Genomic DNA, 18,372 nt, shown 5'->3' on the forward strand with positions numbered 1-18,372 from the left:
TTTGTAGCAAGGCTAATGGTCTTACGTTGCTTGTTCACAACACTAGCATCAGTAGCACTTGATGGGCACTTGGAAGCCATTTTGAATGGTTACAGTACACTATTAAGAGCAAAAACACTTAAACACTCAAGAATACTGTGGAAGCCTAACAAAGACTGGCAGTGCTTGGGGACGCAGTGACGTTCCCCTGCCAGATGAAAGAGGGTGAACCGCTGAAAAAAGTAGTCCATGATGACGCAAAACGACGTTGGACCGAGTCACAGGGACGTTAAACGAATTTTTGGTCTCTAAAGTTTAGCGACACAGTACCGAAACAACTTAAAGCGGCCCGACGTTAAGCGAGGACTTACTGTACAATCAATTTTTGTGGGTGGACATCAGCTGTTCTGTTGTGTCTGGCAGTGTGGCAGTCAGTGTTTCCAAACAAACTGAGTGACTCGTCATCTCCTCGCCACTTATTCTCTCCCTCTAGCACCAGCTCCATGATCATCACCACTACCTCCTTTATCACCAGAGCAGATTAGCACGATGTCCACTGCACAATATCCCTCCCACATTTCTCCCTCCCACCCACTGCATATCACTGAGACACTGCCTCTCATTCTACTGTGACTTTCATTGATAATACAATATTGTACAGTACTGTCGATTTTTTATTTTTTATTCATTAATTAGTAAATATATGTTACTAGTATTATATCTTTAGTGCGCCTACACGTTTTTGGGGGTATATTTTGGTCAGTTTAGGGATGCATCTTTGGGGTCGTTGGACAAAACTAATTTTTCCCTTATGTTGTGTTTCAAATGTACACTTTTGCTTATCACGGTAGTTTTCTGGAACCTAACCTCAACGATTATCAAGGATACATGTACTATATGTTTCCACTACTATATCAGCTTGTGGTGTTGACTTGTATTTTCTATTTTGGTGTTATCTTTTCAGTCATCCAGCAATTTTTAGGATTTTAAGTTTTGGAATCAGTAGTTTAGAAAATTCTAAGACACTATTCTTCAATAGCATTTCTTCTGTTCATTATTACTTTCAGAGAAAATTGCAATAAATTGTTGGAAATCTTCTTATTTTTTCCAAGTTCTTGTTATTGTTTCAATCGTCCAAGAGAGCTCCTCTGTGTTCGCTTATTGGTTACTATCCTCATTACACATGCGCAGTTGTTCTCTGGACATTGATTGGTTGATATGATTTTGGATCAACCAATCACAGCTTGGTATACCAGTAGGCTCCCCCAGAGAAAGAGGTGCTAGGCAGTGCGACCTGTGGGTGACGAGGAGAAGGATCTCATGACCCTAACTCGGAGTCTTCTGAGTCTAATTAAGGTGAGGTTCAAGGTTAGGTTTTGGATTATTCTGACATTCAGTTCTATCACAAATTACTACTTTTTGTGATTTTTCCCAACCCAAACCCTATTTTTTGCTATTTTCTCTGAAAGTAATCACAAACAGAAGAAATGCTGTAGAATAAAGGTGTCTTAGAATTCTCAAACTACTGATTCCAAAACTTAAATTCCCCTAAAATTGCTGGATGACCGAAACGATAATTTTACCTCTATTTTTGTCTAATTATTTTATACTTTGTGTCAGGGAAGTAAACGTAGCACTGTTGATCTACAAGAAGTTCTCGCTGAGTTAAATCGCAAACAAAAGGAACAAATATGGGTCAGTCTTTATTCTTGGACTGATGTTCAACTTTTAAAATTAGTGGAGGATAATGTACCTGAGGGAGACGTGGTGGAGCCTGACCAGCCTCCCGATGAAGAAAGAAAAGGCCCGCCACAGAAGGATGGATCAGTCAGCCAGAGCTGTCAAGATCCACCACAAATTGAAGGATCGGCCAGCCAGAGCCATCAATATCTACCGATTAAGGTAAGTTCAGTTTTATTTTGAGAAAGTTGAAGCTTGTTGGATGATATATAATATTCAAACACCAGTTATTTCAGTAAAATCTCCAATTAACAGACATCAAACTAATGAACAGGTATAGTCCATTATATGAAGGTTTCAAATCTATAAACCTTGATATAATGGTCTGTATGCTAAAACAACTGATGGAAGAGCTTGTAGTGAGTGAAAGTATGGAAGAAATTATAAATGTACAATCTCTTCCACTTCAAACTGTTAGTCAGTATTGTCAATCTACACTCACCGTGCTGTGTGAATCCTGTGAGTGTTAATGAGTACAATATATTATTATCATACAGTGTGTGATCATACATAACCAGTTGTGTCAAGTTTGCAGTCTCTTCCCATCTTTGTATACCTGGTACACCTTTGCCACTCTCAATCCCGGTAGACATAAAACACCCCAGTTTACCTGCGATTGGTTGTCTACTAAACCTCATATATATTCACTGTGAATAGTGACAAGTTGTTGAGAAACAATATCAGCATGTTTATAACCTTGGTTGAACTTGATGCCTAAAACATTATTTGGACAGTTGTTAAAATCATAGGTAGGGAGATTATTCAATATAAATTGCCGACCAACACTTCGGCCATAGGGGAGGGTAAGGTTCCAGTGCCATGTGAGGAGGATTGCCCTTTCCAATTTCTTCAATGTTTTAGCAACACGCATACATTTCCAAATACGAATAGTTCCTTTACAAAAGCTTTTCTTTGTGCATGTACAACTTATTTTATGGATGTTATATATTCATTATGCAAATTTCAATGTTCCCCCTATAACTAAATGCGTGTGAAAGCCACTCAATAAATGAGGCATATGAAACCAGAAATGATGATAGAAATATGTCAATTGTTTTAGGCCTTATCATGGGCGTAGTTTGTGGTGATGGTGTTCTTGAGTAAATATGGGTACAGTAATCATTTAATTCACTACTCTTTATCAGGCTTGCTAAGTTCCTTAAACACTAAAGTTCCTTAAGACTCCACTAAAACTAGTTTTTCTTCATTAAGGGCACTGTAATGGCAGTGCCCAGTGTGTTTGGCCAACATGGATGTTACACACAGCACCTCTGTGGCCAGAAAGGAAACCATGGACGAAGCGGCGCCATATTCAAACCGATTTTCTTGATTTTTTAAATGTGATAAGACTTTACTTACTGGATATTGATCACACCAAAAAAATTTGGTTGCTTGAGTCTTGGATGGTTAAATGCCAGATTTTTTTTACATTAGCCCACCAGGGCACAGGTCAATGACCCACATCAGGGCCTGGGGGCAAAATAATAATAATTATAATTAATAAAAAATTACTCAAAAAAATTAAATAAAGATATAATATAATAATAATAAATGACCGTAAAAAAAAGAAAAGAAAAAAAAGATTAATAATGAGAAATGATACATGTCAATGTTGTGTTGTCAAGTAAGAGCAATTGAGACCCTGCAATTGTGTGTAAATGAGGAAGAAATTCAGATTAGCAACCTGTGACTTGGTCACAATTTTTGTAATGTCATGTGGCAGCAGGGTCTACCATTAGACAACACATCTGAGGTTATACTGTATTGTTTTCTAAATTAATTGTTTGACACCTTCCTGGATATGTTTTTATTGTTCATTACACTATTACAATGACGATGCTTGTGTAATTAGATTACAATGCATCCATTATTCACTAGGTCATCCCCGTCGTTAACTACACCATATGTAGAGGCCCCAGCCCTTCCACCTCTCACCCATGAAGTAAGTGAGAGTTGCTTAGGTTTAAGGAATGAAGGACGGACATGGAGGACTGCTGCATGACCGATGCATGTGTGTGCAACTTGGGAGGGGGGGAGGTGTGTTATCACAGTTGCATATTATCTTGTCAATTCTGGACAGAGATAGGAAACGTTGGACTAGGGTGTGTTTTCCTGGGGCTGGGATAGGTCATGTAGCTGAGAGGAGAGATAGGGTTTTGTCAGGGGAGGGTACCAATCCAGTAGTGTGTCTTAGTGTCGGAGGAAACGACATAGGAAAGGTTAGGAGTGAGGAAATTTTCAAGAGGTATAGGGAGGCGCTGGGGAAGATTAGAGATAGGGGAGGGATCCCCCTAGAAGAGGGGTTGGTCGTGAATGGCTGTCCAGGGCAATTGCTATAAATTGCCGACTGGAAAAACATTGTGCAAACAATGGTTGGGCATTCATTGATAGCTGGCAACGATTCTATGGCAACGACTACCTGTACAGTCGTGACGGAGTACACTTGTCTCGTGCGGGGGTAAAGACGTTGTCTGCATCCCTGGAGCGTGAAATTGTCACTCCAAAGGGGGGGTTTCGCCAGTAGAGAGAGGTCGGGGAAAGTGGGAGTCAAAAAACAAGCAGGTCCTGGGAAGTAAAATTAGTTACTCAGGACAAGGGGTAAAACAGGACCAGGGAAGGGTAGGCTTAAATGTATACTATACAAACAGTAGGAGCGTTAGAAATAAAATAGACTTGCTGAGAGCGGTTGTATGTACCGAGAATGTAGACGTCATAGCAATCACCGAAACTTGGATGAATCTGGCGAACAAATTTTTTTTATCAGAGTACCACATAGAAGGGTACAACATTTTTCACAAGGATAGGGAAGGTAGGAAGGGGTCGCACTCTTCGTCAAGGATACATTAAAATGTTGTATAAATAAGTCTGTATGGTTAGAAATCACGGAAGGAAGAGAAAAACTAATTATGGGAGTGATTTACAGGCCCCCCAAGTCTGGGCAAAGAAGTAGCTCAGCCCATATGGCAGGAAATGAGGAGGGCAGCAAAACCTGTGCATTATGGGGGATTTCAACTTCAGAAATATTGACTGGGACAACATTGTAGGTGACTGAATCTGAAGACTTCCTAGACGCAGTACAGGACAATTTTTTGAAACGACTAATTACAGAACCTAATAGAGGTGACAATATATTAGACCTAGTATGAACAAATAAAGAAAATATCAGATATCACAGTAGGGGAAGAACTAGGTAACAGTGATCACAGATAAATCAGGTTCACTCTAAATTGGGAAACGATAAACAATGACAATATGGTCAGAGTCCCAAACTTTCGGTTGGCGTATTATCAAGAGTTAAAAAGGTACCTAGGTGAGGTCACCTGGGAACAGTCACGTCAATCCCCAGTAGGAAGGGGTGAGGTCATAGATGAAACAACAATTGATCATGACAATAATATATTCAATAGTATACTACATAAAGCACAAGAACAAAATATACCATACAGAAAAATTTTGGAATAAAGAAAGGAATATATAAGAAATTAAAGGGAGGAGAGAAGCAGCTCAGAAACAGGTATAATGCACTATCTAGGAATGTTAAGAAAAATGTAAGGAAAGCAAAGAGACTATGAAATCAAAATAGCAAGATAATCCAAGGCGAATCCCAAGGGATTTTTCCAGGTATATAGAACAAAGGTCAAGGACAAAGTTGGGCCTTTAAAGTCAGGGAGGGGAGAAGTGATAAATGGCAGTGAAGAAATAAGCAAAGCATTGAACAAGTACTTCTTATCAGTTTTCACAGAGGAAATTCACGATGAAATTCCAGAGGTGGAACTGATATTTAAGGGAAAGGAAGAAGAGAAATTAAAGAAAATCACTATCAGAAAAGAGGATGTTCTTAAGAAGATAAATATACTAAAAACGAAATCCCCAGGGCCGGATGAAATTTTCCCTGGAGTCTTGAAAGAGTGTAGGGAACATATTAGCGGACCCCTCGTAAGCTTATTTACAAAATCATTAGACACCGGACTTGTGCCAGACATGTGGAAACAGGCAAATGTAGTACCCATATTCAGAAAGGGAGACAGCATCAGCGTCAAATTACCGGCCGATCAGTTTGACGTCAGTTGTGGGGAAATTTCTTGAATCAATTATAGCAGATAACATCCGATCGCATTTAGAGAAAAGCAAATTAATCTACGACTCTCAACATGGGTTTACAAAGGAAAAATCTTGTCTAACAAATCTGCTGACATTTTTTAGGAAAGTCTTCGAGGTAGTAGATAATGACGAAAATTACGATATTATTTACTTAGACTTTAGCAAAGCACTTGACCGAGTACCGCATCAGAGGCTTCTGAGAAAAATTAAGGCTCATGGTATCGAGGGGAAGTTTTAAATTGGATAAAATCATGACTCACCGATAGAACACAGAGGGTCAGCATAGATGGTGTTCAGTCTGAGTGGGGTCGTGTAGCCAGTGGGGTTCCCCAGGGGTCAGTACTAGGCCCACTCCTGTTCATAATCTACATAAACGATCTAGAAACTGGGATCAGCAGTGACATAAGCAAGTTTGCGGATGACACTAAAATAGGGCGGCAGATTAATTTGGGGCAGGATGCAAATGAATTACAGGAGGATCTAAATAAACTGCAGGGGTGGTCTGAAAAATGGCAAATGAAATTCTACACCAGCAAGTGCAGCGTACTTAATATTGGAAGAACAAATACTGTCAATGTATACAGCCTTAACAACATCAACCTAGAGAAGTCGACTTGTGAAAGAGACCTTGGGGTACTTGTAAGCCCAAACCTACGGCCTAGAAAACCGTGCGTTAATGTTCGAAATAAGGCAAACAGAGTATTGGGTTTTATATCTAGAAGTGTAAGTAATAAGAGTGCAGAGGTCGTATTGCAACTATATCTTGCGTTAGTCAGGCCGCACCTCGATTATGCGGTTCAGTTCCGGTGCCCTTATTATAGAATGGATAACAATTCACTAGAGTCGGTGCAGCGAAGAATGACGAAAATGATTCCGGGACTTAGAAACCTTTCATATCAGGATAGGTTAAAGAAACTAAAATTGCATTCCCTAGAAAGACGAAGAGTGCGGGGAGATATGATAGAAGTATTCAAGTGGGTGAAAGGAATCAATAAAGGTGATATAGACAAAGTTCTTATAATATCCGAGCAGGATAGGACTTGGAACAACGGATTTAAGTTGGATAAGTTTAGGTTTAGGAGGGAGATAGGAAGGAACTGGCTTACAAATAGGGTGGTGGACGAGTGGAACACGCTTATCAACTTTGTAGTAAGTGCTGGAACGCTGGAAAGTTTCAAAAGGAGGCTGGATATATTCATGGATGATAGGGAGTGGTAGGAACTCGACAGGAGCTGCCATGCACAGGCCAACCGGCTTATTGCAGAATCCTTATGTTCTTGTGTAAAGTGGTTCAGACCTGTAGCTCAACCTGGGAATATCACCCTAATATGCAGTAAAATATTCTTCTCATAATTTATGTTTTGTCCTATTATTTATATCCTTGTTTAATGTATTCTGCATGGTGTAACTACTCCTAACTCTTTCCCACCCCCTACACTCTGACCCTCCTCAGTCCCTGTATTTCCCCATCACCCACCGGCCCCAGTCATCCTCTGGCCCCCTCTCCTGATCAATTGTGAATGCTTCAGATCCATGAATCGATACTCCCAGGGTTCACACCGCACGGAGAGTGTGAATTGACAATGCAGACTAACAGTTGGAAGTTGAAGAGGCTATACTGTATGAAGGTTCCAAGTGTTCCCTGTGGAAGGCAGTGATGGGTAGGGAAACACCGGGTAACACTGAAGTCCATTTAATAACGGATAGGAGAAATCCAAGTGGTGACTAGCGTGTGCCATGCACGGCCCACGGAGTCAGACTGAGACTGCCTTGCCATATGGCAGCCTCGGGGCAATGTTGCCACATAACACGTGCAGTGTTGCCACGTAATTACATATATAAATGCTACTCGGCACAGTAGCTTATTTACAAGTTTGCTACTTGGCACAGTAGCATAGATACATAACCTACATCTCCCTCCCCCCCTCACACTCGTAGTCTTTGTCTTGAGCGGACTTCTTAGTCCTAAGTCGCTCCAAGCGTCGAGGTGCACTGTGGGACGGATCCTCGTGAGGTGTAGGGGACTCGTCCTCGGTCAGGGGGCCAGCAGCAGGGGGTGGGACTGGCCGGAGGAAGCGGCGGTTCCTCCACCAGACACGGCCGCTCGGCATCCTGACCTTGTAGTCCCGCGACCGGCCGACGCCCATCACTATGCTCACCTTGTCCCAACGTGTCGTCGTCGGGTCCTGGACGCAGACAAGGGCACCAATCTCCAGTGGCTGAAGAGGGCAGGCACGGTCGTCATACCGAGCCTTGGCGTCCTGGGCACTCGTAGCGGCGCGGTGGTCGCAGCTCTCGGCTCTGGTCTGCCACTCCTTCACAAAGGCGTTGGCGGCCTTGGCGTGTGCAGGAACGCAAGAGCGGAGAGGGTGACCATACAGGATCTGGGCAGGGGAGCGTCCTGTGTGGGTGGGAGTGGACGCGGGTTCTGGGCAGCTCTGTGCAGCAGCGCCAGGCGCGTCGCTCGTTGATTCACACACCCTGCTGGCGGTGTACCGAGCAGCTGGGATCTGGTCAGGAAAGTCTCTGGGCACCACACCTAACTCCTTGCAGTGCTCCCACGACAACAAGGGTGTAGCGAGAGTAGGCTGCACATCGATCCATCCGTGACACGGCCTGTCGCCGTAAGTGATCTCCGCTTGAAAGGAGCCCACGGCGTCCGGCATCTGGGAACCGTCTGCATTGTAGTACTGCAGCTGCGGCGGTGGTCCCAGGCCGCGTTTGGTGAGGACCAGTTTCTGGAGGTGCTTCAGGCCTATCACCGTAGTATCAGCGCCGGTGTCCGGTATCACCTCGATGTGACCCGACACATCACCGTGTGTGACGGCGACGCCGATGGTAGGGGAAGGGGTAGCCCTGGGGCGTGTGGTCGATTCCACCCTCCTGATGTGACTCAGCTGCTGCTTGGGGCTACGTGGGCCATCTGAAGGGGGCTGCGTGCGAACCACCCCGAGAGAAGTGCGCTGCTTTCCTCCTCGTCTCGGGCTTTTGGGCTTGGGTTGCCGGCAGCACTTGTCGTAGTGTCCATAGCGACCACAGGCCTGACACTTGCGGCCTCGTGCAGGGCACCTGTCTGTGTTAGACCAGTGGCCCTTACGGTCACATCCACGACACAGTGCGTCGGCGGCTGGGCATGTCTTGGGGGCCATGCTGCTTTCCACAGGAAGCACTTGGCGGGGGCGTGGAAGAACGTGCAGCAGCCTTCACGTTGTTGGGCGCCTTCTTACCCTTCTTGTACTGTGAGATAGCTCTCACAGCAGGTGGGGCCCATAATGCAGAGGTGGCGGACTTGGTGGCCTCGTATGACCGACATTCAGTTACTACCACCTGGAGTGTGGAGGAAGTGTCCAGGGGGATGAGTCGCTGCACCAACTCTTCTTGCCTGACACCTGTCAAGATCCCATGCTTGATCCAGGCTTCCTCACATTCCCGGCTGTGCGCCTTGCAGACGTCGATCTCCTCTGACAAGACAAACTCTTCAAGCGTACAAAAAAGTCTTCAAAGGATTCATTCTCCGCCTGCTTGCAGCTGGTGAAGGCGCGGCGACGCAAAGCCTCGTTATTCCGACCTTTAATATGCTCCTGAAAAAGGTCGAGCACATCCGTCACTGAAGAGGTAGAATCGGGAGGCACTTGCAACGTGTGCTCCAAAACTCTGTCTCCAGCGACAAACACATCCGCAGTTGGATGAGCTGTTTGTTTAGAGGCATGCTGTCAAGGTCCACCATCGTGGAGTAATCTGTCCAACGCCGCCTTCACTCACGAAAAAGCTGAAACGTGACGTCTGGTGAGAGGGCGGGTGGGGGTTGAACAGATGCTTTGGGAGCTGTTAGAGTAGCAAGAGTACCTGGAGGATGCTGGTGTGGTGGAGGAGGGATGGTACTGGCGCCTTGGTGTGCGAGTGAGGGAGGGTGGGTTAGGGTCGCCAATATTGCATCAAAGCGCGCCTTTTCCTCCTCTCTTCGTGTCTCCTCCCTCTGAAGTTCCATCTCCCTGCGTCTCTGGTCCCTGTGATCCATCCACCTCAGAATTGTGGCAATGTCCGTCGCTGTAGGTGAAGGATGAGGGGCGGTGGGCGCAGAAGCTCCATCTGTGCCCGGTAGAGGAGAAGGTGGTGGGGAGTCGTGTCTCCCGTCTTGACGTTGTCCCTTCTTACCGCCCATCTTAGAATGCTTGAACTGCGGTGTTTAGTATATAAAGTGGCGCCGCATCAGCTCGAACCACATATTATGACATAAACAGCGCAGAATAATGCATAGAGTCCACTGTTCTGTGCGTGCGTGCGTGTGCGTGTGTCTCTCAGAGAGCAGAACGTGGTGGTGGCTCACGGAGGCAAGACCGTCCGTGTCTCCCCGGATGTCACACGAGTAGGGTGTACGCCTGCGTGCTCCGTGGGTACCACAAAAAAGAGGCCAATGCTGAACTCTCAGCTCTAGACACTAATACACTGACACTAACACCGCCACCGTCACTAAAAAGCACTGTGACGGCGCAACACTGCACGTCGCGGCGAAATGCAACACAACACACTAGTCGACGCGCACATCGCCGGCAGATGTAACCGTCGGCATTGTTCATGCACTTGTAAGTCCACAGATCCTACTCACTGCGCCATGAAGGTTCCAAATGTTCCCTGAGGAAGGCAGTGATGGGTAGGGAAACACCGGGTAACACTGAAGTCCATTTATTAACGGATAGGAGAAATACAAGTGGTGACTAGCGTGTGCCATGCACGGCCCACGGAGTCAGACTGAGACTGCCTTGCCATATGGCAGCCTCGGGGCAATGTTGCCACATAACACGTGCAGTGTTGCCACGTAATTACATATATAAATGCTACTCGGCACAGTAGCTTATTTACAAGGTTACTACTCGGCACACTAGCATAGATACATAACCTACACTGTACAGTTATGAATAATATTTTGCCCCCTCCCTTTGCCTTCCAAGCTGTAGCAGCATTGACTCCATGTAAGACAAAACAGCACACCCACACCAGGAGATTCATTCATGCTACTTGGTGTCACCATGGGGGCCAATTTTTATTTACGACTGTACATAATACCGAAAGGTTTACGTATTTGATTTTATTTAATCGTGTAATATATACTTAACCCCGATAATGTTGGTAGGAACCATCTGAGCCTTATAATGCCAAGCTGATGGAGGGAATCCTGCAGTTTGCCTCCATGTACCTCAACACTTTTAAAGAAGAGGAAATATTTATTCCGGACAAGTTATTGGAATTTGCTGGTGAGTAATTAATACTTTGTGAAATGTAGAATATAGATGAACTAACATTGTCCAGAGAGTTGTAAGAGCTTGTTTTATGGGTTTGTGGTCATTGACAAGTGACCTGTGACACTCATACAACTGCTAAGTTACCCCATGGCAGAGTCTGCCTATATGAAAAATAGCTTTACATGTTTCAGTATCAAATTACACAATCTAGGTTGGCCATCTAGAATAATATTTTTTATTGCAAGTAACACTGTCAAGATCTGAGTCCCTTTGATCCAGTTGCCCTCCACCACCATCTCCACTTATCAGCTTACTAGCTGTTCGGTTGGTCTGTTCTTTGTTACAACCTTCAGAACGAAACCGGAGTACCATGAGAAAACCAGCCAAGTTTGGTAGGTTAACACTATGATGCCCTTCTCATGTCTGTCCTGGACAGGAAATAGAACCCAGCACATAGTAGTGAAAGACACGTGCATCACCATGGTAAGACGAGTGGGATGTTGGGTCACATTTTGAAGCCAAACTCTCACTCTCCTGCCCTCTGCTGAACACCAAACTAAGGTATTGTGTTGAGGCAGTACGATAATAATGTAGTCAGAGTTCATTTATCGTACATTTGGTTAACATTGAGGTTTTCAGGAATGCATCATCTTTGTGTGTTAAGCGGTCACTGACTATCATTACTGGTCCCTTCATATAGTTCAACTAATGAGGATAAATGTTATTCTTCCACCTTCTTGGTCATGATTAATTATTACAACAGTTTTGCTTTTTTCCACACATGGATTAACATATTTAGAAGGCTGAAGTGATTAATACTTCAAGAGGCAATTGTTTGTTGAATTAACCCTTTGGCTGCAGGATGGTACCTTAAGCTGAATAAAATTGTCTGGCAGTAGCCAGAATAAAATAGCAAGTGCGGGAATTGCAGCGAAAGGGTTAATGTTCAAGGGGAATACATGATTGACTTGATTTTTTTTTCATCCTTATGGTGAGAGGGTAAAGAGGCAGGTGTTTGCTTGTAGCCAACTGTTAAACATCTTTAAGGTCCCTGACAAAAGTAGACTTTACACAGGAGCTGATACTGTTTGTAGTTCACAGATTACTCGCTTCTTTTCCTCATTCACAAAATGGGTTCTCATTGTTCAATCTTTTTTGTTTCTCTTTATTATAATGGAGTATTTGATGAAAAGCCTATTGTGTTTGTCAATCATGTACCATATATCATTCATTGTTCTTCCCAAAACTGAATACACCGATACATGAATGACTTCGTTATTAATCATAGTTTTAGCAGCATGTAATATAACTAAAAAGAAACATTGTTTTTAGGATGTTGAATTACTGTAGTTTAAGTAATTTTTTCTAGTTTTACTGCATGGAATGGTGACTGTGTTAGAAGGTGCAGTACAAGCTGGAGTGTTGTCTCTGTGTGAGCTTTGGTGGTTAAGGAAGCTTGAGGAACGCGAGCATCTTATTGGAAACGTCTTACCACTTCTTCTTGATGTTGCCACCGGCAAAACTGCCAGGGTTTGTCACGCCCATTTTAAGACTTTTGATTAATTGTTGCTCAGTGGCCATCCAACTGGTAACACATTAGCCAATAAAATTTTAAGGATATTAAAGTAAACATTTATTTCTCTAACTAAAGTAGATACCTGCAACATATTTTTCTTTGGCCTTTAGTTAGGCTTGGTGTGGTAAAGTTTTAATAATAAAATGGAAATTGTTTATCTTTTGATTCTTACAATATTCTTCAATTGTCATCATATTATACAGTACAGGAGAGGTACTGTCATCACAGGGGATCACCTGAGGGTTATAACTATTGGGACTAACATTTTATGACTCGCTAATTTGGCGGAAAAAAGATTAATGAACAATATAATAAATGAAATATGCCAACACATACAAAATCATACTCCAATATGACCTTACAAAAAACATATTGGAAGAATATTTTACTGCCAAAATGACCTAAGATTGCTATACGAATATGTAATAATTTGTTGTAATGCTTTTTGGGGGATGTGCAGCACGCTTTTTCTACAGAGGGTTAACAAGAGAATTATTGATTAAAGTTTGTCATTGGTCACAAATCCTAACACCTGAATGGATTGACAGAACATGCCTTCCTTAACACTTTGGGTTCTGGAGGGTTAATCTATTGTTCTCAAAGGATTAAACCAAAATTCTCAAAGGGTTAAAACATTATCCTTAAATGGTTAAACAATTTTCCTAAAGGAGTTAAAACATTGTCCTTAAAAGGTTAAACCATCTTCATCATCAAAGGGTTAAAACATCCTCCTCAAATGTTAAACCATTGTCCTTAAAGTTCTTGTTACCCATCTGTAAAAAAGTGCACGATGCTTTATGTAAAGTTTTATAGAACAATAGTTATTCTCCATTCATCATTTCCCAAACAGAAGAAAGATGTTATTAGACTGTGGTCACTAAATGACGCTTTACAAGTAAGTGACCTCGACAATTCTGAAAATGAGAGGTTTGTCGAGCGTCTGGTGGCCTCTGCCGCGTGTACAGTCTTCCTCAGCTGTGACGAGGGAGTCAAATGGATCGCAGGGCTGTTTTCGTGGGCGTCACTCGTTCCTCTCCTGCATCAAAGTATAAAGACAGTTCTTCCTGACTGCATCAGACCACAGATTGCCAAGTATGCTGAAGTTTATTTTCGAGCCTGGAAGAGCAGCCAGGGTGATGTTAAGAAGGTAAGACGACCTTTATTTAGTGTAAAAATAATTAATAAGAGATAAATTCATTCACCTGTTAAAGAATAGTTACATATGCACACACATTCATGGAATAAAAGTTACATTACTGAACAAGTTAAGTATATCCAGGCTTGCCAAGTACAGTACTGTATACAGTACTATGGACAAGAAAGCTGGAAATATGTACTTACAGCTATGTAATAAGGGAGTGGTACAGTGAATGCCCTATATTTAAAGAGCAACTCAAGGCCTTAGGTTAATAGGAGGATAAGAAAGGGAATGAACTCCATTAATGAGAGGTGTAAGGAATGAAGGGTCTGGATGAGGAAAGAGAACTTGCACTGATAAGGATTAGTGTACAGTAAAACCTCGAATAACGACAGTAATGTGCCCTCCGACATTGTAGTGTAAGGTGAATCATCGTATCGTGAATCATTAATTACCATTAAAATAAAGCACTAATAATGAGATGCTTTCCCAAGTGTGACATTTTCATATCTTTTGTGTGGCTTTTTACCCTCTTTTCCCCCAAAACCATATAATTAATGAAAAAATGCAAACTACATTCGTTAAATAATGTTTCTGGATGCACCTTATACAATATAAATGAATAATATGGTCACACAAGAGGAGATGGGACGCCATTGTTGTTGTCAGTGTTTACAACCGGGAGTCCAGGACGATGGTTCTCCGCGAAAAAAATGAAGAAAATAAGAACCTGGTTGTAGCTGTAGTAAAATTAATGTAAATAATACAATATATATGTTTTAAGTAACGTTATTTAATGTTAAAAAATGGAACAAAAGAAGTAGCTAACCACTAATGGAAAAGAAATAAAGCGAGACGATTGGGAACGCCAATGTATGTAAGTGCATACACGTGAAAACATTTTGCCATTTCTCTACACATAAGAATATGAAAGCAACACTTATTTACTGTTCATATATGTTTTAAATAATATTTTCGAATGTAAAACAAAAATTCTACTTACCAATTGTGGTAAAATCTAAACATAAGGACAGCCAATGATGATGTGCGAGTTTTTACTCACATGGCGAAGTCATCAGGTTCAACTCTGGCTGAAGCTGTAGCTTTCCATAAAGCTGTTACTGAACCTGAAGTTGTTGTCGATGCTGCTTATGATGCTGAATTTGATGGTGTAGCTGAAGTTGATGGTTTAGGCCTTCAAATAATAAAGCTGTTCAAAGAACCTTGCACAGCTGCTTTTTTTTCTCATTATACATCTTTATGTAGAGGTCATTTCATTTTTCATGTCCCTGATAATTTTAATTCTTCGTTCTGTTAATGGATCCACTTCAGAAAATATGTCCATTGCTTGCTCCATATAATAACCACAGACCTCTCACTTTTTTCATATCGTTTCAACACATTTAGTTTCTCTGCTAAGCTTATCCACTTTCTATCAGCTTTTGAACCAGCACTACCACCACTTGCTCTCTTGCTCATGTTGAATAGGGGACGCAAAAATTTCGGAAGAAATCCTGTTCAGATGCATGAAAACAAAGGGACCGCCAGTTGCGACTATTTACACTGTCAATGCTAACAAGCCCGGCAGCCTCTGTGCGCAAGGCTTGTGTTTTTGCCCTTTTTTTTGTATATTGCATATCGAGATTTAGTCATTACAGTATTGATATGAAAGTGTATTTTCATTATTTATATTTTTTTTAAATTTCGTCGTAAATAAGAAGAAAATAATGGCATAAGTTGAATTGGGTTCTACATTAACCAGGGTCTTCAATATGAATCGTCGTTAGTAGAACCATCGTTATCGAAGACTTTACTGTACGGTGCAAATGTAGCTAATTGAATTATAATGTTAATACTGGGAGAAGAACAATTGTGGTCCTGAGAGTATTAATTAGTGAGAAGTGTGTGGGTGTAGGGTGTCAAGTAGACTACAGAAAGGTGTACACTTGTTTATAATTTTTATATGGATGTTAAACTCTGGTATTTTACATAATCCGTAAGATGGAAGGGGAGTTCACATCTATCAGTCGGACTTTTGATATAATGGAATCTCATCTCTGTATAGTTGGTTAGATGGAAGTTTCACATCTAATTGGCCCTCTATATAACGGACTTCCCTCTCCATGTAGTCCGTTATATAGAGGTTTCTTCGTAAATAGTCAGTATGGATGGTGGACTCACTTTGTATAGCTAGCTACTGTTTATGTAAATTGAAGACAAGAAGCGTAGTATAGTATATATGTGAATGTTCTCAAATTTCTTGGCCCTTTTTTGTCACTTGGCACATTTTCTTAAATCACTTTTTCTCCGACTGTATTTGTCCCTTTTAGGTTTCTGTGTTTTCTGTATCCCTTAACCCATCCTTCACAGAGTAGAGTTTGTAGATGAATAGATAGCTAGATTGATAGGAAATATCATACATAATGTATTCAAAAAGTTGGTTACTTGTTCCTCAGACTGTGGAGGAGAATTGTCTTCAAGACTTTATGTACGCCGCCGTCCATGTGAATCCAATGTCTGGCCGACTGTCAACTAATCTCCACCATCTTCTCCACCACATTCACCGTCAGAAGAGACATCATGCTGTTGCCACCACCATATACTGTCTCTATGATCCCTTCCTCTGGCGGTCTCTCAAGGTCAGTATACAGTCAAACATCTGTTTAATGGACTACAGTATTTTCTCGATTTAATGAACTAATTCGAGCCACCCGTTCGTTTAATCGAAATTTCCGCTAAATGGAGCTCTCGGTCAACTAAGTATCTACTGGAGCACCTTAGCTTTCGTCTTCACTCAAGACGTCTTTAGAGACAACTGAATTACAGGGATGGAATGTCAGGTCACCATTTCTTGGCTGGGTCTCATGACCTGAAGATGTTTTGAATAAAGACAAAAGCTATAGTATTTTGGGGGAGACCTGACCTGATGCAATGTCAGGTGGAGGAGGGGGGAGGGGGAGAATAGTGGTCTCATTACTGACCTTCTGATGGAATATCAGGTCCCCCTTTCTTGGGTTGGGGGATTCGTGGTCTCATGACCTGAAGACATGAATAAACACGAAAGCTAAAGTATTTTTAGGGAGGTTGTGATATTTATAAGAATAAATGAGGTAAGTTGTATCCCTTCAACATTACTGTATACGTTGCATAACATTTTAAAAGTATGGAGTGAGAAAGCAGAAAGGTGTGGATGATTAGAGCGATGGAATGGAAAGGAGTGATAACATGTACCATTTTGCCAAGTGCTCCTCACAACAGCTGATGTTTATTTCGCCTCCAGGCAGTCACACAACAAGATTCCCACTGGATGTTTGTTGTTTTAATTCCCGTGTGTGTGTGTGTGTAACACACCTCAACATCACATACAAACACCACCAACACACACCTTCCAACTTTTATTATAATATATTCTTGTATGATCAGCCTCTTATGATGTATGTTTTATCATTGGTAATATAAAATATTAAATACTACTATAGAAAAAAAACAACCATATATAATCAGTAATTTGAGTAAAAATGAAGAGAAAAGCCAAATAATAAGGTAAAAATAAGTATGTTACTGTATGTGAAGGAAATTGGTATTAATAAGCTCAAATTATTACAGTAACATATCTTTACTAATTAATAAATAATATTTTGTCGACTTACAGTAAGACTGACAGAGGCATGGGTGGGGGGTAAGTCTCTCCCCTTAAGGGTCTCCATCCCTACTCCACCACCAGTCTCTCTGTACATAACTGAACAAAGAATTTATTTGAAATACTCTTAACAGTCAATGCCATAATATCCTGACCACTGGGGTTAGTTATACAGACTTTTTCCTGTGAAAAAGCCATTATTTTGAGCAACATATTACTGTATTCACTTTGTACTCAAGTGTACTAAGTTAATGGACTAAATTTTTTATCTCTTGTGCAAACTATGAGATGTTTATACTAAAATTAATTGCTGTCTTGCAAGGATTCTAACAATGCAAGTTATATTCTGTTAAGTCTAATCTGTAATATTTTAAAAGAGAAAAATTTAAGCCTAAAACCACCTTCATCATATAAAATCCTTATCACCCACCGCCATCTCACCTTACCTGCTGGCTGGGAGGAGGGGGGGGGGGTAGGTGTGGTGTTGACATCCAGGAGGGGAAATTACCGAGTGGGTAGTTATCATTGGAGGGGGAGGGTTGGGTGTTAGGGCGTTATAAACAGGGAGTTTAAGTTTTTCACTTATAAAATGTCTCTGACTTGACTTAGCAGAATATAACTTGCATTGATGGAATTGTTGTAAGATAGCGATTTATTTGAGTACAAACATCCCATCGTTTGTAAAAGACCTAAAATTTTTAATAATGAGCACAGGTTGTGATAATTTATGCGTTGTGGTTGCAAAGCTTCGTGTATAATGCGTCTCCATATCCCCTGATTTATTCACTACCAGTTGTCTAAGTGCAAGAGTCGCCAAATCGAGCCATCATGTATCAATTAATTTTAAAATAGAAATTATAGTGTAAAATGTTATGAGACAACATTAGTGATGTTGATGTGTGTCTTGTCATGTCACCGTACTCCGTAGGTATTAGCATATTAATGGAATTAATCTCGA

At 41.7% G+C, this 18,372-nt stretch overlaps 1 protein-coding gene across 1 annotated transcript; it reads left to right on the top strand.

The window, feature by feature from the left end:
• Positions 1 to 1,599: 1,599 nt before the first annotated feature.
• On the top strand, positions 1,600 to 16,413 carry LOC121859885 (condensin-2 complex subunit G2-like; the record flags this gene model as incomplete). The annotated part of the gene is made up of 5 exons (XM_042356842.1): positions 1,600 to 1,881; positions 10,952 to 11,072; positions 12,430 to 12,590; positions 13,487 to 13,783; positions 16,231 to 16,413. Coding segments are annotated over 5 exons (1,044 nt in total), but the record flags the coding sequence as incomplete, so codon positions are not given.
• Positions 16,414 to 18,372: the final 1,959 nt, after the last annotated feature.

This window comes from Homarus americanus, unplaced genomic scaffold, assembly GCF_018991925.1.
Source record: "Homarus americanus isolate GMGI-L3 unplaced genomic scaffold, GMGI_Hamer_2.0 scaffold43165, whole genome shotgun sequence".
Taxonomy (NCBI): Eukaryota; Metazoa; Arthropoda; class Malacostraca; order Decapoda; family Nephropidae; genus Homarus; species Homarus americanus.